We start from the raw sequence: 23,193 nt of genomic DNA, 5'->3' as shown, positions 1-23,193 counted from the left end.
TGAGCGAGGCAGGGGATGAATCAGAGCGATCGGAGGTGGAAATGGGAAGAAGTGTGACAGGCTGGGCGGAAGCAATTGATGCAACAGTAGAGTCGCGTCGCAGAAGAATGGGCTCTGATGTGGTGTTGAATGCGGCGAGAAGAGAAGAACCGCTGGAGAAGCGAAGAAGGGACACGATGATGATAATACCTCTTGACAGGAGACGAGGGCTGGGTGTAATCAGGACGTCGCCATCGGTGACGGCGTCAGAAGTCACAGATAGAATATCTTCGTTGCCCGGATAGAGGACGTGATCGGCAAGCATAACTACACGGGAAGAAAGTGGTTCTCTATCGGCAAGAATGTTGCATTCAGTGACTTCAATAGTGGGAGGGAAACACGTAATGACTGCTGAGGCGTTTTGGAGGAAATCCCAGCCGAAGATGAGTTGATGGACACAGGAGGATAGGACAGCAAACTCAATGAAGTGCAAGATGCCATCAATGGTGACTCGGGCTGTACACGCTCCACAAGGGTTAATATTCTGTCCATTTGCAGCACGTAAAGGAGGACCGGTATAAGGTGTGCGCACTTTTCGCAGTTTTAAACACAAGTCAAGTTTCATAATAGAAATAGCGGCGCCGGTATCAATTAAAGCTTCCAGTTCATGTCCCTCAAGGAATACAGTCAACATGTTTGATGGGAGCAGAGGAGGAATTGGAGCGACGACAGGCGGTGCAGTTTTACCTCCGGAAACTGCACAGGTTAGTTTTCCGTTTGGCGGGCAGAAGCTGAAGATGGAGGGCGAAGGGGCGACGAAGTCCGGCGAAAGGGTGACGGGGAGCGACGACGCGATGGCCGTGCTGTCCTAGACCGGTCAGGAGAAGTCGACGGGGAGGAAGAGGGACGGAGGTCATTATCGGTGTAGTACTGGCGAGGAGGAAGCTGGTAGGCGTCGTCACGTCGAACGTACCCATAGCTCGCACGCTCATCTCGCAGTCGTCGGCGACAAACGCGTGTTACATGGCCGCGGATTCCGCAGTAGAAACATACTGGACGAGGTGGGAGAGGCCGCCAATTACCATACACCGGTGGTCGCGGGGACAGGGCGGCGAGGCTGGGTGGGACGGGCGCGTGATGGACAGGAGGACAAGGAGGAGGAGCCGCAGTGACTTCAGCATACGTCGGAACGTAGGGAGGGGCTGGTGGTTCTGTAGCCATGGGACGATTGAGTGAAGTAAGCTCCTCCTTGATAATGCCACGCAACCCAGTAGATTGAGCAGGTGGGCGTGAGAAGGCAGGAACCGACGAAATATCATTGTGGAGCTCTTCCCGTATTATAGATCGTATGATTGTGCGCAGATCAGTTTCGGGAATTTGGCTCGGATCCCAGGTGTTGTTGAGGCGGCGCGACTGTAGATAGTCAAGTCGCTGGCAAGTGGCACGAATGTCTGCCACCGTGACGGGATTTTGGGCAGCTAGAGCTGCGTAGGCAAAAGAGCCAATTCCTTTTAAAATATGTCCGACACGTTCAGCCTCGACCATGCCATTGTTAACTCGCCGGCAAAGGGCGAGTACGTCCTCAATGTATGATGTGTATGTCTCTCCTGGAAGCTGCACACGGGTCTCTAGCTTCTTTTGAAAAGAGGTCGGACCAGCACCAACAGTTCCAAATATCTGGCGGATCTGTGTCGTGAATTGAGGCCAGTCAGGAATGGCGTCCTCATGGTTGAGGAACCACGTCTTAGCCACGTCACTCAGGTAGAATGAGACGTTGAGTAGCTTCATAGAAGCGTCCCAACCGTTAAAAGCGCTCACCCGATCGTACTGCTGTAGCCAGTCTTCGACGTCGTCACCGCGGAGACCGGCGAAAACCGGAGGGTCGCGCTGACGTGAGGTAACTGACCAAGTTGGGTGGGTCAAATGGTGCTGAGCAAGTGCACCTTGGGACGTCAGTGGTGCAGAGGTGGCATGGGCAGCCGTGGGATGCCCATCGGTAGCTACAGGCGCCGGAACGGTGAGAGCAGGGGGATGTGACTGCGCCATGGCGGTTGATGTGCCGCCAAGAACACGACCGGAACGGAGCTCCAGGGGGTGCCGCGTTGAGGACGCTGGGATCAGGAGTCACCTCCACCACTTGTGAGGCAGAAGAACGCACCAGCAAATTCACCTTTTTACTTCAGGTAGGCCGAAGCAGCAGCTACCGACTAGTCACAGCTTAGCAACACTTCGTCTTCTTCGCACGACCCGATGACCGATGATGATTACGCTGAGATGAAGATGAAGGTCACTCACAGTGCTTACATTATTATTATTACTATTATTACATTCTTTCCCGCTGCTTCACTTTGTAAGACTGGACGAACTAGCCCAGCAAAATGTTTTACTCCATTTATTTCAGGTATTCTTTAAAAATATGTTGTTTATTATTTACGAAAATAGTCAAGCTGCGCCTACCTGATTTCTTTTTATGTACATTGAAGTGTTATTCTTTTGTGTTTACTTATGTTTATTGCATCCCACCCTGCTATTATCCCCATTGGGGATTACAATATATGCAAATAGATTAGTTACCATGAAGTTTTTTTCTTTATATGATATCTATATTTTCACATTGTCACTTTGGATTGTTGAACGCCGTGGCAATGTGGCGTAACGCCACCACTATCTGAAGGCTCTATCTTTGGAACCTTTAACCTTTTTACTTCTCATGGACGACTTGCGTAATAACCTCTAGTAGCAGTTTACGCCGACGAGTGTGTTGTGCACCACGGAACAATCCCAACTATTACCTGTCTCTCAACGAGTACTTTGCTTTATGGTCAAATGCCAAGCAACATAATACTACTCAAAAAAGATTTTTTGCGCCAAAAGACCTTTTTTTAGTATTGTGCAGTAGCATTATGAGCGCCCGTGGTGTCCTCGTATTTCCTGTGTGTGTTGTTCTGGCGCAAAAGTCTTTTTAGTATTTATGATCACAAATTAGCCCAGCAGTTAACTAGAAAACATAATACTAATCCAGCACACCCTCTAGGCCTTTTTGTGGAAGGCTATTCGACTTTATATTACACTTATTGATTTAAGAATTCCTCATCGCAGATGGTATTTCAGTCAAGAGAATATTAGCGCCACCCTCTTGCACAAAGCGCTTCGTAGTTGAAGTATACAATTTATTGTACAGCTCCAACACTGAGTAAAGTTGGCTACTTTCATGGCGTGCTGCCAGGAGATCATGAGGATACTATGATGGTGATGAACTTGCATAAATAGCCCCGAAAGCAGAATATTGAACAGCCGCTGCCGTAGCTCAGTTGCTAGCGCACGGGACGTGAAATTCGGAGGCCGTGGGCACGGATCCCACCGGTGGGCTGTGGTTGGTTTTGCTTCTGCTTTGTAATCAATTATTTTTAGCCATAAAATAATTTCAATATCAATTTATCTTCGGTAAACCCCGGAATTTATAAAGAGAAAACTTCTGTGCTACTTGGGTTCAGTGACTGTAGGTTTCCTTCAAAGAAAACTCTTCCTAGTCTGGTTTATGCTTCCTTAGTACCAGCTTACAAACAATATATATCCCGCTTTTATTCATTACCCCAGCCTTTGCAATTCTGTTTCGCTTCAAGTGCGCCAGCGAAGAGAACACAGTGCGTCTTGTCTTTCGCAGGATGATTATTAATGCGAAAGCATTACTAGGCTATGGAGACAAGGTCGTGTCCGCAAAAGGTGTCCGTAGCAGTTGTGAGGGACTTGGAAGAAGTAGCGCCAAACGAATGGTTGTAATCGAAAGAGGATGATGTGAGGTTGATGTCGAAAAAACAATTATGTCGATAAGTTGATTAGTTAATTAGAGCCAAAAATGGCCAAAATTAAGCATGTCGATAAGTTGATTAGTTAATTAGAGCCTAAAATGTCCAAAAACTAAGCGTAGCCAGGACGTGTCGCGCCAAATTTGAAAAACCGAAGTGTCAGCGGAGCCAAGGCGTGGGGCCAAATTTGAAAACGAAGCGTGGTGCCAAGTTTGAAAACTCAAAATGGGTAATTTATGAAACTTGATTAATCAAGACAATTATTTGTGGTAGCTAGGAAATGGGATGAATGTACATCAGTGCTTAATCGAGTAAATGTGAGGAGGAGAAGGAACAAGTGAAGCAAACAGAAGACGAGTCTAGCAAAGACAGGAAAAGAGGGGCAAAGAGAAACGAGGAGGCGTCAATGCTTTCGCATTCCTCCCATGCGGGTTACCGCAGTGACCTCACAAGTTAATTTTTTTATGTTTCGAAGGCGGAAGCAAGCCCCCCAAAAGTTTTACTATTATGTTATCGTTTCAGGTGTTGAGGGTTAAGACTCCTCCGCTGCTTGGTGCGCAGGATGTCGTAATTTTGCATTTGGATTTTAATCTATCGGTTTCGATACGTGGTAGCATTGCCAAGTATATTGAGCTGGCCCATTGTTTTACTCAGCGTTGTTTTCCTCTCACTTTTCTTCTGTCTTTACAGCCTCCTGCGTGTAAAACATATAGAGAGTTTCATGATCACATAGCTTGAAGCAAAAAGGAAAAATAAAACTGGCTGCATTGTAATGGTTTTCTTTTCGTCGCAGTGCAGTGCAGCGCTCCGATCCATACCGGTGACATGCTGGTTTCGCCCTGCGTCCACTCCCGGCCGGGAAGACAACTCGCGGCACGCCGGCAGGTAGCACGGGGACGGAGCTGCACAGCGCGCGTGAGAAGTGTCCAAACGAGTTAGCAGTAATGGGCACCATGTCACTTCATGTTGAGCCGCCGCGGTGGCTGAGTGGTTATGGCGCTCGGCTGCTGGCCCGAAAGACGCGAGTTCGACCCCGGCCGCGGCGGTCGCATTTCAATGGAGGCGAAATTCTAGAGACCCCTGTACTGTGCGATGTCAGTGCACGTTAAACAACCCCAGCTGGTAGAAATTATCCTGAGCCTTCTACTACGGCGTCCCTCATAGTTTGAGACGCTTTGGGACGTTAAACACCCATAAATAAAATCAAAGCAATTCATGTAGATGGGAGCGGCCAAGGGGCGGTGTTCAAAATTCTATCCACATTAAATTTCTCTAGGGCGAACCTGAAAATCTGCTATTCAGGTGAGCTCTGGAGTGTAAAGCCAATAGTTGGACATGCGAAAATTTGGCTCGCGTACGCCCTGAAAAAATGTCGACCCCAAAATTAAATGAAATACAATAAATGTGTAAAGGCTCAACGGGCCCTATTTTGCAAAGCTCATTTCGCTTTTATTTACTTTGGCTCTGACGTCGGTTGCGACGAAAGCGACATGTTCTGGGAAAGCAAACGACCAATCACAAGCAGTGCCAGTCAGATCGGGGTGCCGCCGCTGGCCATTGTACTGCCGCCCGGCGCATCCTGTGCGGCGGAGTCACACAGGCCATGCTCCACCCGTTCGTTGGCCGGCTACCGCAGGGTATCTTTGCAAAGGCGTAATTAGCGCCGTCTGACGTGTCAAACGTGTCGTCGCCCTCCTTCATTGGTCGGCTCTGCCAGTGCGACGTGGGCATGGGACGCGTTTATACTAGCAAATGGCATTACTGGCGTGACGTTAACCTCTAGGGGCTACGTCGCCGGGTGCAGCGACCAATGATACAGAACCCAAACGAAACGAAAAAGAAATGAATGGTTACATAATGCGGCTTCCGAAAAAAAAAAGTGGAGATGTGTAACTTAAAAAAAAGCTCTGGCTGATTGAATGTGTTCGAGAGCGCACAGTTGAAGTGCTAATCGAATCTTTATGATGTAAAAAAAAGAGCAAAGGAAACAAGGAAGAGACGAAGGACGACGCCCAACTTTCACCAGGAACGTTCATCAACTCGTCCAACTTTCGGCTTTACTTAGCGCTTATCGAAGTAGCCTCTGGTCATAGATAGCATGGCCCACTCAACGGGCGTAGGCAACAAGAAGCTGTTGTGATGACAGAACAGAGGCCAGGTGTTGTCAGTCTTCGGTTGCTGTTCCAAAGGACATGAACTACCAGATGTTCATGAGAGGCGCCGCTACCAGATGCTCATGATTGTACCTTTTCGTTGCTGCGCATGCCCGCTGTACACCATATATAGTCGCTCGCACAGCAATAAACTTTTGTTGAAGTCGGCGCTTTGTGGTGTCTCCCCTCGTGTCCGTGTTCGTCTTGCGCTGTGAATGTTAGCATGAAGTACCAACTCGCCCAGCAACTGATTTTAAACAAGGCAGTTAGTTGCGCATCACTTTTCTGTACTTGGGCCAACTGTGCTCCTCCCTTGCGTTACGTGAGGCTTGTCGTGCGACAAAACTTATCTCTTGCATTGACTGCGCACGAACTCTGCCTATACGCCGGTATGGATGCATAAGACTCACCGCTCCATCTCACCTACGTGCGTACAATTTGATGTTGTGGGCTATGTGAACCATTTTGTTTTAGCGTGTCCGCGTTTTTGTGCTGGCAGTGAGACGCTTCTGGAAAACCTGAAAAGGACTGAACGTTCCTTTAGACTATGTCTCTCACACCTTCTACAGTGTGGGCTCCCGAACTGAGCGGCGATCAGAGGAGACTGGCCTTATGAAGCAGTGGCAGATAAGCAATCATTAAAATCGCTGACTCAGCGCAGCTATTAACGACGGGACACTGTAAGGCTAATCCCACGTGTATATTTACACCGCCGCCAGAGATATGACTACGCGTTTCACTGCTAAAAAAACGCACTAATTAATTGTCTGGCGCTCCAGTGTTGGAAATTAGCACAGTCGAGCCTACCTTAAAAGGAAATAGTTTATAGCGAAATAATGAATGCAAATGAAGGAATTCTAATTCTCCTTGGAAGCTTCATAGAAGCCCATGTATCTGATATCTCGTTTTCACGAAGTCCCCGTTTCCTGCAACGAAATAGAATGAACCTCCAATTAGCCCTACTTGTCATTTCACGCGATTACGTCAATTTGTATCGGTGCCCAACATTTCCGTACGATTTGATGTGGCAAACTATAAATCTTCCCCGAGCTCGAACTCCGCCACTGCAGAACTTCTGTGCGCTCTGCTTTCCCGATTCCGTTGTTCCATATACATTTTAGTTTTTGTTTTCGCTGCATGGCTTCTCGGTTAAAACAGTTTGGCAATACGTGCCAGCCTTTACTTTCAGCCGACAGTACAATTCACCAAAGAAGAAGAACAGAATGGCGCCATTTCCTTTCTAGACGTACCTGTGCAAAGAACAAGCAATGGGTTCGCAGCGTGCGTATACCGCAAGACCACTCACACTGGTCGGTACCTCAGTTTTCATTAGTCACGCCCTCTCGCGCATAAACGCTCCGTTGCGTCCGCACTTTTGGCCGCGCTTTCCGCCTTTGTTGAAGCCCGAGGACACTCAAATCCGAACTAAAAATCGTGAAAAAAGATCTTGCCAACAACGGGCACCAGAAAAGTATGATAATTACCGCACAACGCCGCTATTCACGCCAAAACGTGAAAACAACGGCCACCCAGAAAAGCAAGCGGGCAAGCATCCTCTACGCTCTAGGAGTGAGCGAGGCCTTAGCCAGGGTCATCAAGGACTACAATGTCCATATCGCCCACGTGCCACCAAGTAAATTGAAGTAAAAACTTGGCAGAGGTAAAGACCGGGTTGAACGGTACAGATTTTCCGGAGTGATGTACAAAATTCTCTGCAAGGAAGTCAAAGCTGCATACATCGGCGAATCAGGCAGTTTAATTAGGCACTTAAAACAACATCAAAATGACGTCGCCAGAGGCCGCACGAAAGAATATGCCTTGACTGAGCACTATCAAGCTTCATCACATGCCATCGATTGGGACAGCGCCTCAGTCATCGCGACGGAGAAGTATTTATCGTCCCACCTACTTCTAGAATCACTTCACATCCAAACGACACCGCATGTTTTGAACCGATCGCGGGGTGATCTTCCTGAGATTTACGCATGCTCATTACTCCACCTGCACCGTACATAAGTCACCACCTTCGCCCATCCGTTTCCATTGTGAACAAGGGGGTCGTACAGGCCCGGAAACGTTAATTGTAGTTTTCTTTTTCCCTTTTTTTTGGCGAGTGCTCCTCTCCTCTGCTATTAAGCCCCTCGCATCGGAGTGAACTGGTCGCTGTTACGGCCGTTTTCAGTAGGTTCACGGCCGTAAATGGGGCACGGGTCCCTCTCCTCATCTCATCTCACCAATAACAAAACGTATGAATTACAAATTTACTGTACTTTTTATTTAGAGTGATAATTCTTCTGCTTATAGGCCTAAAAAGGACCGTCGATTTGCCAGATTTGTTTCCCGTTATAGCTACCAGACTGCGCCACTAGGGGGAGCTTATTGTTGCGTCTGTATTTACAGGCGCTCATCAAAAAGGGCGAATGAGACAAACGCCGCAACGCCCCACAAAATGCTTGCGTTTAGCCAAAGAAAGCGTGCACACGCTTATGTAACGTGGACAGCACTGATTTGTACTTCCTTCGAACCGTATCTGTGTACGCCGCGATTAGACGAGACGCAGACAAGGAACAAAGGAGCATGTTTAACGCAAGAGCTCGCGGTCGAAGCGGCGACGTGGTGGCCGGGAGTGAGCGAGTGAAGGACTGTATATTCCAACAGAAGAAGACGACCTCAAGCTACCCTCCGGCTCTCCCGCTCAGCCGAGAGATGAGGGCGAGGAAGGATCAGGGTGGACAGGGTTGCCGCGTCAGATGCTGGCTTGGATTTGTTGAGTTTCGGCGGCCTCTTCCGCAAGTTGGACGGCGAGAAGCTGGTGTTCAGGGTCTGGGCTACGCAGCAAGGTCTCCCAGGAGTCCCTACTATCTATTTTATTCGCACTGCCTGGGGATTGTGTGCACAAGAAATCAAGCTTTTAGCTTACAATACATTTGTTCGGCCAATATTGGAATATACTGCGGCAGTGTGGGATCCCTGGACAGAAACTAACAAACTAATATAGAAAATGTCCAACGCAAAGCAGCCAGGTCGCAATATTTCCCCAACAGCCCTACTGTAAACCGCAGGACTTGAACAGCTGGTCATGCGTCATCATCGCGAAAAATTAGTTGTTCTACTTATTTTACCACAATAAAAAAATAGAGGAAGGAGTTTTTGTTGAGCACACATCTCGCCGCCCTACACGCTCCTACAATTCTAAAAAAACTTGACACATTTTCATGTAAAACCAGTTTCTAAATCCTCATTCTTTCCCCATACCATCACTAAGTGGAATGGTTTGCCCACTGACGTTCTCAATTGCGAATCGGTGAATTTATATTTACAAGCTCTGAATAGGGCTCATATGTATCCCTATTTTAGGCCAAGTTCGATGCCTTCATTCGTTGCCAAGTTCGATGCCACTGACAGTTCTCTACCTTTGTAATCGATTTTGTGCTGTATGTTCTGCTTTTTATTTTATTCGCTAGCTACTTCTGTTGCAATGTACATCTGGTTTTAATTATTATGTTTCTGCCCCACTCTTGCCTAAGGCCTGTAAAACAGGCCGGTAGTATTTGCTGAACAATAAACACACAAACAAATAAATAAATAATGTATGGTCGGTGGTCCCTCAATATCCACATTTATTATATTTGTCATCCTCAATTTCCGGGATAATCTGTTAAATTAATATTGGGTGCGGGTAGACGCCTGTTTGAAGATGTCTCCACGCCGCCACTTGCTGGTTATTAAGCTTCCCACTGGGCGGCGGCGGGGAGCGGGTGAAGTTGCCTGCGGTGTTGCCTGTAGCGCTGAGCTACTTCTTGATATGATATTAGTACACCCATTTATTCCTCTTCATTTCGACTAGGATGTCATTAACCCGCGTTTGTCCCCTCGCCCATTCTGGTCTTTTTCTGTCTCTTAACGTTGCACCGATCCTTTTTCTTTCCATAGCTCGCTGCGTGGTCCTCTAGAGACTCTCAGCGCGGATAAGGCTACAAAATTAAATGCGCTCAGTTCACAGCTGACATCCCAGTCGAAATCAAGAGGAAGAAATTAGCTTGGGCAGGGCATGTAATGCGCAGGCAAGCTAAACGCTGGTCCTTAAGGGTGACGTAGTGGATTCCAAGAGAAGGCAAGCGCAGCAGCGGGCGGAAGAAGGTTAGGTTGGCGCATGAGATTAAGGAGTTTACGTGGATACGGTGGCCGCAGCTGGCAAAGAACAGGGTTATCTGGAGAGACATGAGGCCTTTCCCCTGCAGTGGGCGTAGACAGGCTGATAATGATGAGATGGATGGCCACTTAAGAGGAGACATTAAACGATCAGTCCGGCTTGAAGCAAAATAATTTGACATAACTCTGCGATCAGCTGGCCGTCAAGTAACTCATGTGGTGTGTCGCCGGGACTAACCTTAACATGGCGGGGCGCAATGAACTTCTCAATCCCAATATCTGCCAGAGGCTGTGATTAGTTTAATTTGAGACCGCTTTTTGTATTTGGGTGCATGTAAGGAGCCCTTTCATGCCAGCTTTGTGGGCCCCGCTAGCATAGCATTTGTCCTATACATTGATATACCTAGTTCACCCCAGACGCCGCTTTACCACAAGTAGCTTTTCGCTGCTAGGCAGACCTCATTTAATAGTACTGTTGCGTTTAACTTTTCCCGCATGAAGTACTTTGTAAGGATGCTGGCACAATTTGAGGTCAATATCGCTAACGTCGTGAACCGGCAAGTTGATGCAAAAAGTTATATAAGCAAGAATTCAATGACATTTATATAGAAGTGGCCTCTTCCCAAAAACGATGTTCGGGTTCAGACCAAACCTTTCGACTCAAGATGTACTTTTACATCTAAAAGAAGAAATCATTAACAATCCTAGAGGCTTTCCGACCAGGGCAAATCTAGCATTCAACCTCAAAGGTGCATTTGACAATGTCAAACATTTACACGACTGCAGTTGTGGGGTAGGGACGTAAAATTATATCAAAGAATTTCTCTCTAACCGAACAGTTAGGCTTACTGTCGGAGAAGTAAAGCCGGAGTTCACGCGGCTGGTAAGTAAGGGCACACCGCACGGGGGCAGTGCTGTCCCGTATACTTTTTACCACTGCCCTATAAGGACTACCGAGTAGGCTGGGCAGCATACAGGGTGTCAAGCACACGCTATATGGACGACATTACGACTTGGAGCTCCGGAGGGTCAAATGGCAGCATGCAGGAAAGACTGCAATATGCGGCGGATACCGTGCAAGAATACGCAAATAGCTTTGGACTCCAGTGCGCACCCAACGAATCGGAGTTACTAATATTTAGGAAGAAAGGAGACACTGACCCTGTCGAAGTATTTGTGGGGGGTGCGCAACTTCAAGATGTGTCACTTGCGAAAATCTCAGGTCTGTTAATAGGCGCCCAGGTCTGTAATGGGGAAGTGATTAGGCATTTACAGGCAACAACTGAGCAAGTTGCGAGAATGATTACTAGGACATCAAATTAAAAACCCGGATTTGAAGAAAAAGAAACCATAAAGTTAATACAGGCTTTTATAGTAAGCAGGATAGCTTACACAGCACCTTATCTGAAATGGAAGAAAAGTGAGGAAAACAAAGTGGACGTCATAATACGCAATGTATATAAAAGAGCTCGTGGCATCCCGGTGAACGCATGCTGAGAAAGATTACTACACATCGGCATGAACAATATTGTAGATGAAATTACTGAAGGTCATTCGATATCGCAGAGGATCTGGCTGTCAGGAAGCAGGACAGGAAGGGACGTACTCGATAGACTAGGCCTCATATGCATTTGGTCTACGGAGGACAGAGAGGACTTGGGAAACCAGCTTAGAAGCAAGATCGAGGTGCAGCTCATTACAATAATTATGCCCTAGAATTTTATAAGAAAAGTAGAAAGGCTAGGTCAAACGGCTCCAGGAAAACATGGCGCGCGATGTAAAAGCAGTTTATGTGGACGTGGCAGGACCGCCGAACAGAATATCAACGGCAGCATGCACAGGTGTGCAAGGAAAATTATTTAGTAGGCCATCAATTCGATGCCAGACAAAAGCCCAGGCTGAGGAAGCGGTGATAGCTTTAGCGATGTTTTCCACGAAGGCCTCGCGTATAATTGCAGACTACCAGGCCGCATGTCGTAACTATACAAGAGGAAGGATTGGTAAACACGCAAACAAAATACTCAAAACTTAACATGATAAAAAATAAGTCCACAGTCATATGGACTCCAGAACACTTGGGATGTTGGAAACGAAGATGCTCACGCTGCTGCCCGCGCGCTGTTACCCTGGGTCCCCCAACATTAATCATCACCGCCATCATCAGCCTATGTCCACTGCAGGGCAAAGACCGCTCCCATGTCTCTCCAATTAACCCTCTCTGTTGCAAGCTGCGACCGCCGTATGCCTGCAAGCTTCTTAATCACATCCGCCCGCCTCACTTCTGCCGCCTCCTGCTACGCTTCCCTTCTTTTGGAATCCACTCCGTTACCCTTAAGGATCAGCGGCTATCTTGCCTTCGCATTGCATGCCCTGCCCAAGCCAATTTCTTCCTTTTGAATTCGACTAGGATGTCATTAACCTGCGTTTGTTCTCTCACCCACTCTGCCAGTTTCTCACACCTATCATTTTTCTTTCCATGGCTCGCTGCGTTGTCCCTCACTTGAGCTGAACTCTTCTCGTTAGCCTCCACGTATCTGCTCTATAGCTGTGTACCGGTAAGATACAGCTGTTGTGCACTTTTCTCTTGAGCGATATTGGTAAACTGCCATTCATTATCTGAAAGAACCTGTGATATACGCTCCATCCTATTCTTATTCTTCTATTTATTTCTCTCTCATGATCCCGAGCAGCGGTCGCTACCTGCCCTAAGTAGACATTACCACTTCCAGCACCTCGCTACCAATTGTGAACTGTTTTTTTCTTGCTATACTACTGAACATTACTTTCGTTTTCTGTATGCTAATTTTAGACCCACCGTTCTGCTCTGCCTGTCTGACTCATTGATCATTTTAGACCCACCGTTCTGCTCTGCCTGTCTGGCTCATTGATCATGCTTTGCAATTCATCTCCAGAGTGACTAAGCAAGGCAATGGCATCAGCGAATTGCAGATTATTTAGGTATTCTTCATTAAATATTATCTCTCACTTTGCTCAATTCAGGCATCGGAGTACCTCCTGTAAACAGGTAGTGAAGATCACTTTCGAGATCGTGTCACCCTGCCTGACGGCCTTCTTTATTGGAATTTTATTGTTTACTTTATGGAGGACTATGGTAGCTGTGCAGTTGCTATAGACATATTCCAGTATTTCAACACAAGGCTCTTCTACACCCTGATTCCACAATGCCTGCATGACTGCGAGGTTTCCACTGAGTCAAATGCTTTCTAGTATTCGACAAGGCTATATATAGGGGTTGGTTATATTCGGCGAATTTCTCTATCACCAGATTGATAGTGTGAATATGACCTATTTTGGAATATCCTTTACGAAAGCCTGCATGATCATTTGGTTGATTGAAGTCTAAGGATTCTCTGACTCTATTAGCGATTACCTTAGTAAATACTTTATAGAGAACGGACAGTAAGCTGATCGGCCTGTAATTTTTGAAGTCCTTGACATCTCCTTTCTTATAATGTCAACGTTCTTCGAATCTTCTTGTACGGTCGAGGCCATAAGGCATTGCGTATACAGGGTGGCTAGTTTTTCTAGCACAATCTCCCCTCCGTCCTTCAACAGATCTGTTACCTGATCCTCCACCAGCTGCTTTTCCCATTTGCATTGCTCATAAGGGTTTATTTACTTCCTCGATTGTTAATGACGGGATGGCGCATTGCAGTGCGCTACTGTCTCTCTCATAAACGTTTTGATTACATTGGCTACTGTATAGATTTGTGTAGAACTCTTTGGCTGCTTTAACTATCTTATCCTTGTCGCTAATGACATTGCCCTCCTTATCTCATAAAGCATATATCTGGTTTTCACCTATGCCTAGTTTCCTCTTCGCCACATTTAGGCTATCTGCGCTCTTGAGAGCATGCTCGATTCTGTATATATTGAACTTCCGTATGTTGGCTACTTTGCACTTATTTATTAATTTAGATCACTCTACTAGTTCTGTTTTGTCGCTAGGGCCAGAGGCCCTCATGATTTAACGTTTCATAATCAGATTTTTCATCTCCTGAGATAGCTTGCCGGTATCCTGTCGAACTGTCGTACCGCCTACTTCTACTATGCACTCCATAACGATAGCAGTCAGATTATTGTTCATTGTATGAACGATAATCTGTCTATTCTGATAATCTGAGTTAAAATTGAATATCTGTGCTGCAGTGAAATGCTGAATTACTCTACCTCTTGCCGCTAACTCGTGAATGGGCTTCCGCTTCACTAGTTTCTTACGTTCCCTCTTGAAATCTACGCTAATTCGAGACCTTATCATTATGTGGTCGCTACAACGCACCTTTACGGCGGCCTCCAGATCCTGCGCGATGCTAGGGTGAGTGCATAATATTGTTTATTTCATATTTAGTCTCACCACTGGGGCTCTTCCAGGTCCACTTCCTCTTCTATCGTTTGCGGAAAAAGGTATTCATGATCTGTAAATTATTTCTGTGAACTCTACTAATAACTCTCTCCTGCTATATCTAGAACCTATCCCATAGTCAATTACCGCCTGGTCGCCAGCCTGCTTCTTGCCCACCTTCGCATTGAAGTCGCCCATCAGTACAGTGTACTGTGATTTTTGTTTATTCATTGCCGATTCCATGTCTTCATTGAAACTTTCAACGGCCGGGTCATCATGGCTGGATGTAAGCGCGTAGGCCAGCACCACCCTCAGCTTGTACCTCCTATTGAGATTAATTACGAAAGCTGCCACCCTCTCGTTAATACTATAGACCTCCTCTAAGTTGCCAAATACATCCTGTTTGATTAGGAATCCCACATCTATTTTTAGTCTGGCCTCTAATCCGCGATAGTACAGTATGTGTCCGTCCTTTAGTACTGTATGCGCCTCACCTGTCCTCCTAACTTCACTAAGTCCTATGAGATCCCATTTAATGCCCGCTAGTTCCTCAAACAGCACTGCTAGGCTAGCCTCACTAGCTAAAGTTCTAGCGTTAAACGTTGCCAGGTTCAGATTCCAATGGCGGCCTGTCCGGAGCCAGAGATTCTTAGCACCCTCCGCTGCGTCACAGGTCTGAACACCACCTTCGTCAGTTTCTCCGCAGCCGTTGGGTACTGGAGGCCGAGAGTTAATTGGTTTGTTCATAGAAGGCCAAGTACTACACCAGGGTTGGCAAATCCTGTTCTGGTGAGGGGGTGCGTTGTCGGTTCTGGTCACTGAGATCAGGCCACAAACCAGGCCTGGATATGCAGTATCATCGACAAGCGGAGTAACATTCGCAGGAACAAAAATATTCTGAACCACAATTAAGCTATATACAGGGATTCACTGCAGCATTTGAGATTTACGCGGAAAGTATACGCCGAACCACACAAAAATTTAAACAGGAGGAAGGGGTCATTTTGAGGAAGTTGCAATCGAGTACTTATTTTAGTCATGTCAAATTCAGCTATATGTTTCTAAATTCGCACGATACGCACTGCGCCTTCTGCGATGAAGTGGCTGACTTGTACAACATGACATGTGCATGCCAGAAAGACCCGGGTATACCAGAAATCGATAAACCGCAAATGAGGACTGGGAGGCGGCGCTGTTCAGCTCACACTTGGACGGCCAGCTTTCGCTGATGAACCGGGCAAGAGCGGAGGCAAAAGCCCTGGAATGAGGGCCCACACAAACATTTTATGCAATAAACGTTTTCCGCTTTCTCGTGCCCACGTGCATTTTTTGAAGTCTTCTTTTGCTTGATCCGATAAAATTTTATTTGATAGTCGAGCTTGTGTACTGTTTTCTTCTCTTTACTGTGCTGTGTCTTTTGGCTGGTTTAAGAAGAAAGGGCTTGGTTAATGGGTTTATGGGGATATAATGTCCCAAAGCGACTCAGGCTACGATGGACGCTGTAATGAAGGTCTCCGGAAATTTCGACCACCTGGGGCTCTTTAACGTACACTGACATCGCGCAGTACATGGGCCGCTAGAATTTTGCTTTATTGAAATTCGAGCTCTGCGGCCGAGATCGCACCCGCGTCTTTCGGGTCAGCAGCCGAGCGCCATAACCGCTGAGCTACCGCGGCGGCAAGATGAAAAGGTGTGTTCTGGAAATTTGGAACTTTCATCTCTGCCCGAAATGAAAATGCACCCTGCTACAGAGCATTCCGTTCGTGCTGGAACAAATAGCTCCTGCAATCTGTGCAGTGTTTTTCGACGTTGCACTCTATCATTTGCCCTTGGTTCAAGGAGCATCTTCAAATGCGTGACATGTAGCCCTGAGCCTAGGCGAGTGCACACGGTCACCGCAGCACCCAGCAGAATTGTATAAAATGGAATCAACAAACTTTGTAGGATTATTCCGCAGCAGCCAGCCCGCGAACACTCACCCCAGCAGATCTGCCAGTCTGCGATCGCTGCCAGGGCTATCATCAAGTACCAGAACAGCACGTAGGCCAGGACGTGCTTCCAGTACTTCCGCAAGATCGGCTGTGGGTTCGGGCCGCGACTGCAATGATAAGACCAGAGACGAAGTCATCCCGTTATTTTTTCACGCGTGATAATTTACAAGGCACTTGATACGCATATATGCGATAACTCGGGCGCAGGCCGCAGCCGGGTCGCCACAATAACAAAGCGTCCGCCTCTCCTCGGCGATAGCGATGCAACACGTTAGCGGGGATCGTCTGCATTAATTCGGCCACTTTTGGACACTAGCAGCTACGCTCTAACCAGCGCCTTCTCTATTTGTACAATGCCAGCCGCATCGCCCGCTTCACAATGGGAGCCGCCGGTATACGCCTCACTTCAGTTAGTTGCCGCCGCGGTTATACTGCTTGCGTCATGCTTGCCACCGGTCGCGCGCTGCTGGCGTTATCTGTACTACTCCTAAACTACAGACCTACAGCACGCGTCTGTCCGATTTCTGCTTCGTACCCACTTCCTGCGTAGCTCTCGATTCATCCGCGGCGCAGCGCTTTTTCCAACGACAATCGGCTGGATCAGCAGCTTTGCTCGCCGTTTGCAGAGGTGGGCTCAGGCATTCGCTCCGCCTTTCAGTTTAGTTTAGTTTAGTTTAGTTTATGGAGGTTTAACGTCCCAAAGCGACTCCGGCTATGAGGGACGCCGTAGTGAAGGGCTCCGGAAATTTCGACGACCTGGGTTCTTTAACGTGCGCTGACATCTCACAGCACACGGGCCTCTAGAATTTCGCCTCCATCGAAATTCGACCGCCGCGGCCGGGATCGAACCCGCGTCTTTCGGGCCGGCAGCCGAGTGCCATAACCACTCAGCCACCGCGGCGGCTGCTCCGCCTTTCACTTGAGGATACCGTTCCTTGCCGGACGAATAGAGCGTTGTAAGTTGTTACGTTTGTTCGTTTCGTGGCACCATGAATAATGAAAATTGTTTTGCGCGGATAAATGGTGTGGTCCGCGAAGCTGACGACGTGTCCTCGCAGCAGCACTAAAATGGCGCCAGTTAATATGGCAAGCGCGGCTGCTGCTTTCAGTTTTGTGCGAAGTGTGGGAAATTTTAAGCTCGTTTGTAGAAAAGAAGCGGACGTTCACGTGAATTTATTTACATATATTTTCGACTCTTTACAGCAATAAAATATACAATATTTTGCATGTGTCTGCTGCTATATACTTTACAACTCTGTGTTTATAGCCATTTACATTTCTAGAATGTGTGTATTTGCCTCTTTGACACTTATATACAGACATAAGAAATATGCATTGCAGCGCAACCACATTTGTACGCTCGAGGCGGACAAATCATCTCGTACGCAAGCGGAACATATCAGTGAACGAAACAAAGCACACCTAACGCCCGTCTGGACAACCAGTTCGTACGCCCTTGTGTGTTTGATCGCCCTCTCCAGCGGCCTGCGAAGCGACAACGACTAGAAAAAACGCTGATGCTGCGCCGAAGAAGCGCTGCCTTGTGGTTCGGCCTTTACAGTGACTGCGCCGGAAGACGTGCTCAAGGGGACTTGATTTCGATTTTATCTGCCTCCTTTTCTTCAAGCGGTTTTTTTAGTTTTCCTTCGTTTTATTAGCGCCTGGTTGTAGCCAAGACCACGCAGAACGTCCGAAACGCTTCGGCGTCATGCAGCTGCCGCGCCGTGCATTTGCGACTGGAGTTCGATTCGCTTCTTAAAACAATCGTAGTTGCAGTCTGCCACGCAGAGAGAAAAATCTTTATCTAGTTGTCGTAACGATGACAGCTTAGCCTGCAGAAAGTAGAGCTACGACTTGAAGGCTACTGCTACTTGGCAATTTCGAAAAATGCCTTCTCGGGAAGCTATATTACTCCTTCTTTATTTCATTCTCTTATTTTCCTCACTCAACGTGATTGAATCGCAAATCAATACAGTAAAACGTATTACTAACTACTTTTACCCATTGATTCCATATTTCCGCAAAGCAGTTTCATTACTTCTCTCAGAATGTTTCAGCACTGTAGCTAAAAGACATACACGATTCGAACAAGTAGCCATGCCAACACTGCCGCACCCCACTATCTGTGGCCCTTTTAAAACCAGTGCCTGCAGCAGCTCCACGGCGAGCAGCGCCACGAACGGCGCGCTCTATGACCCGTCAATACCTGACAGGCAGCCTGATTACTTACTATGAAGGATGCAGAGCGCCGCCTTACGAAGAAAGAGACAGTGTTTCAAAACCTGTCTTCGTCCGCTTTCCGTCGTCTGGCACAACTCAGATGGAACTCTCTCTCAAAGACATAGAGCAGGCGCGAAGGCTAGCAGACGGGGAAGAGCAGGAAAAGAGGATAGGAGAAGTTGTTGGACGGTCGGATCGGCCGTACTCGGCAGGCATTATAAAAATAGAGGAGGCGCTGCTCCAACGCTTCCTGTATTATCAGTGCCTATAGGATCCTTAGTTTTCCAATGGGACCAGCGGGAACACCACGTTGACCGGATATTCATGCTGTGAAGCAATGCAGCTGCAGTCCCGCGTTACATCACCCTGGCTGCGGCGCTGTGCAGAGCTTCATGACGCGTCGGAATTGCGGCAGGAGCCCTCTCTTGACCAGCTTAGCTAGCATTGGCAGAACAGCTGATTATAGCGGTGAAGTTCAAAAGAGAAAAGGAGGAAAGGGCTTGTTTAGCCATTTTCGGCTGACCTGACATACATTAATAATTCAAAGGGCGTCGCACGGATACACGATAACTCACGACAGAAAAGAATCGCTCAAGGACTGTGCTGTACTATGTCGGCGCAAATTGATTTTATTTTGGCATCACTTTCCTAGTTCTAAACTGTTCACTTTGTGTCAACCGCGTCAGATAAGACAATTTCTCACACCGCGGAGGGCACAAAGATTACTCTTTTGGAGCCTGTAAACAGTGTTGCATTTTTACGTAAAAAATCATTCCAGTGTCTACATTAGGCCGTCTTGTGAAGTTCAGTATGCTGAAGTGTTTCGTAACTGTTTTATGAAGTATTGTCACAGACCGTTGCGATGTCCGAAATGTTCGCCCATTTGCTCTTGTCATCGTCAGGGAAACCTGCAAGCACGTAGCTTCCGGAGCCCTGTCATTCTTGAAGGCATCAGTTTTAATACTAAAAGAATCGCGCCTATTCCTTGCGAGGTATGTGCACCAAATGTCCTGAATTTTCTTAATTTTAGCAACTTCCTGGGGCAGAACACAATCCACTGACGTGTTTCCACTCAAACATCTCCAAAACCAAGCACTTCGCTATCATTTAACGCCCGTTGACTGTTTCGAAAATAAAATAAGTTCTTGCTTATGAAGTTATTCATCGCGACGTAAAATTTGAAGTCTTTCCCAATAGATATTGTATCTACACTGATGAACCTTTTTTTTAACGTCTGTCTTCTTCCAAAAGTGCCAACTATGGAAAATTCTCTGCAATATTCACAGTTAGAACGTTATGAAGTTCCTTACGTTGACAGTTATTGCACAAGAGATACATTTTTCTTAATCGCGTTAAGAACTATTTTTACGCTGCACTCTTACGGGTCTTTACTGTGATTTCTGTATAAGCTACTAGATGCTTGTTCAGTAAGATGTTGTTATTAGAGAGATTTGTACATTTATTTTGCACCAACTAAATACCACTGCCCCAGTATTTATTGAAACTATGCTATTTTGCATTACGAGGTTCCCTTCAAGGTTTGTGAACCATGGGACCCCCTACAACACTAACTTGCTCTCACATTTTGCTTGTATCACTAATGTTCAATAAAGCTAACTATTTTAATGAATACCTACGTCGGAAATAAAAGAACAAAGAGAGAGGGGACCGGAATTAGGACGATGCTTTAATTTACAATTGTCACTCAGGGAACAAAGGTAGAAACAAGTGCACAATATAAATAACAATAAAAGAGAAGGGAAAATTAAAAAAATACTCAATTGCAATTAAGATTCTTCATGCAGGATGAGCGTATGGTACGTGTTTTGCGCCTTCATTTGTTTTAAAAAATAGACATAGGAGAAATCGCCCTTATATAAACGCACTGTTGAATTTTTTCAATGATTCATCTACGTTGGCTCTTCAGCTAGTTGCATAAGTTGGAGCTCTATAATTAATGGCTTTGGTGTATGTTGCAGACAAGAATGCCATCGGAGGTTGGTGGCTTCCCGCAAGTAAATGATTGACTTGTGGCAATCCCGAGACCCATTAAACCCTTGCTTCAGCCTTTTTTGGCGCATACTGGGCTGACTCTGGAATGAGGCAAGCAGCTGCCTCGTTTGGGAATTTGCTTATTTGCATTGTGCTCATGCAGAGATGGAATGCACAGAAAGACGTACGGAATAGGTTCACTATACTCACATGGTACAAGTTCGTCTTTGGCGTGGCAGTACAACTGTGGAAAAGTGGAACGCATACATCAGCACAGTGAGTAAACTGCGAGTGCACAACGTGAGTGCTTGGCGCGTGCGCGCACTATCCACAAGCGTTTGTGCCAAAAAATCTCTGTGCTGACCGGACTCATAACAATAAGGAGAGTTTTGTCTCTACGTTTGACATCACAGTTCTTACAACGACCGGAAAGCAAGACGAGTGGGAAACGTACACAGGCATTGAGTAACAAGTTTTGTTGCGTTGGCAAAGTAGCATAACCGATACATAAAGTGTACTCAACGAAAAAAAAGTTGACTGGTCAAAAATGAGAAACGGCTGGAAATATCTAAAACGAACGTTGAGTCCATTTGGGCTGGGGCAAAAGGTGGCAATGTGCTGTTTATTATAAGTGCTATTGAGGCAAAAAGCGTCATTGGTGAAAGGACATCTGGAACAGCTGATGGAGCACAATCGCTCAGTTCCTGGCTTATACCCCGCTCAGCTTTTTGCAACACACTGAACAAGCCTCTCTGTGAAGTACACATGCCAGGGAACAGAATGTTCCTCAGTGCTTTCCCGCGAGCGCCACGCCGGCCATCTGATAGCGAGCCTATAAAGAAGGTCGCGTGCGTATCGGCGCCTTGTTATCTGTTTTCTTAAGGGGCATAAGCTCTTACTGAGCTTCTAGTGAAATATATCCTCAGGTTTGGGTGCTCTGATTGCTGGACGCTACCACCGCAGGGTCTGGCTGGGCCGGAGCCCTCCAAGTATTCTTGTGCATGGGCTCAGACAATATATATGAGACAGGAAGCGAACCCTGTGGAAATATGGGGGCAGGCCTTCCATCCTCGAACTCCCACACCGCGGATGCAGCGTTTCCACTCGCTAACCACGGAGGGGTTCGTGCTCGAGGGAACAAAGCGTTAACACTCATATGCTATTTGTTACACTTGCAAATAATACACGGAGCTGGCCAGCTAGCTACAGAGCATCAGCGAGGCATTCCTCGGAAATAGAAAGCTACGTAAGAAGCACGTCCGACCTAATGGCTGGGGCAGGGGTGCGACTTCAGAGGTATCGGCGGCGGACGTTTGTATGCGCCGACAATGGCGGCCGGGTTTTTCCCGTGCGCGCCGCACTCTTGGGGCAAAGGCATCACCGAGCATTCATTAGCTGGCTGGGGAAGGTGCCGTGAGCGCGCATTTGCTGCACTCGCTTCGCTGCCTGGAACCAGAAGTTGGTCCCCAAGAGTGATGCCCTAAGGGCCAACATACGTCGGGACCAGTATCCCCCCCTCCCCCTTTTCATAGCAACAACCACCAACCAGAAGTCCCGCGGCAAGGCTACAGTGAACTAGAATAGGGGTAGAATAGGGGTAGTGTGCTCACTGGCCAGCCTGGCATGAAACCTCCGCTGTCGCAAAAAGGCGGCGGCGCTGCTGTTGGGTTCACTGTAGGAAGGCAGGGAAAGTGGTCCAAGCCTATGCGGGATAAATTGCCGTGTTATTTCCAAAAGGTTGTGCCTGCGTGGAGTATACTAGGTTGCATCATGTGTGTTGTTCAACATTAGAGGATGGAGGTTTAATAAAATCCTCATCAGCGCGAAGGCATGGCAGAGTTAAGCGCGTCGAGCGCAGGTGCACAGCGGCCGCCACTTTGCGATTCCAGGAACTCATGAGCTCAAATTGCGGACTCGACGATCTGCATCGTCCTCCCAGCGCGACTTAAAAGCGAGTATGCTTTGAGCACACCAGTTTGGCCACGGCGTATCACTTTTTTCCCAATTTTAAAGCAGACAAATATCTCTTCAGATATACTCTAAGGGCGGCTGTGAAACTTCCTATACATGCTCGCCGATTTAACTCCGGCGTTCTACTACTTTGAGGTTCATTTCCCTATTGACTCGCTCTTTTCGAATTGCCTTTACGTATCCACCCGTTTGAACTTGCAGGCAGTAACTCCTCTGCCATAGCATCGATCGGTCCAAAGGATTTCAGCAGATTTGAATTTAAACAGTACACGAAGCCCTTCATGTTCAAATTGGGCCAATACAAATTCTTTAAATTGTTTGAGATAAGCGAACATTGGAAGCAACTGTGGCAGTGGTTCAGCTACGGCTCAATATTAAGTGCTTGGCCAGTTCACGTCTGCTATAGGCCTGCCTGTGTTTACTCCTTTCACAAGAAAATTTAAGCCTGACTACGATGTACAATATTAGTTTCCTTGGAAAAAACTTCGGCAAAGCCTTGCCCTTGACCACATTCAGCACTTCAAAAGTTCCCTCTGAATAGATTAGTTTGGTTTATGGGGATTTAA

The 23,193-nt window shown here is 47.0% G+C and overlaps 1 protein-coding gene across 1 annotated transcript in view; it reads right to left on the bottom strand.

The window, feature by feature from the left end:
• The window catches only part of LOC144134639 (uncharacterized), an 81,299-nt gene that overhangs the window by 19,612 nt on the left and 38,494 nt on the right, over positions 1–23,193 (bottom strand). Inside the window, exons 5-7 of the mRNA XM_077667508.1 lie at positions 20,867–20,900; positions 16,433–16,551; positions 4,604–4,687 (exon numbers count right to left, since the gene is read on the bottom strand). Of these exons, the coding sequence (XP_077523634.1) occupies positions 4,604–4,687; positions 16,433–16,551; positions 20,867–20,900 (237 nt within the window). The remainder of the gene's footprint in view (positions 1–4,603; positions 4,688–16,432; positions 16,552–20,866; positions 20,901–23,193) is intronic.

Source organism: Amblyomma americanum, chromosome 5, assembly GCF_052857255.1.
Source record: "Amblyomma americanum isolate KBUSLIRL-KWMA chromosome 5, ASM5285725v1, whole genome shotgun sequence".
NCBI classification, from domain to species: Eukaryota; Metazoa; Arthropoda; class Arachnida; order Ixodida; family Ixodidae; genus Amblyomma; species Amblyomma americanum.
The sequence above is the reverse complement of the archived record's forward strand: the minus strand, read 5'-3'. Positions and strand labels throughout refer to the sequence as shown.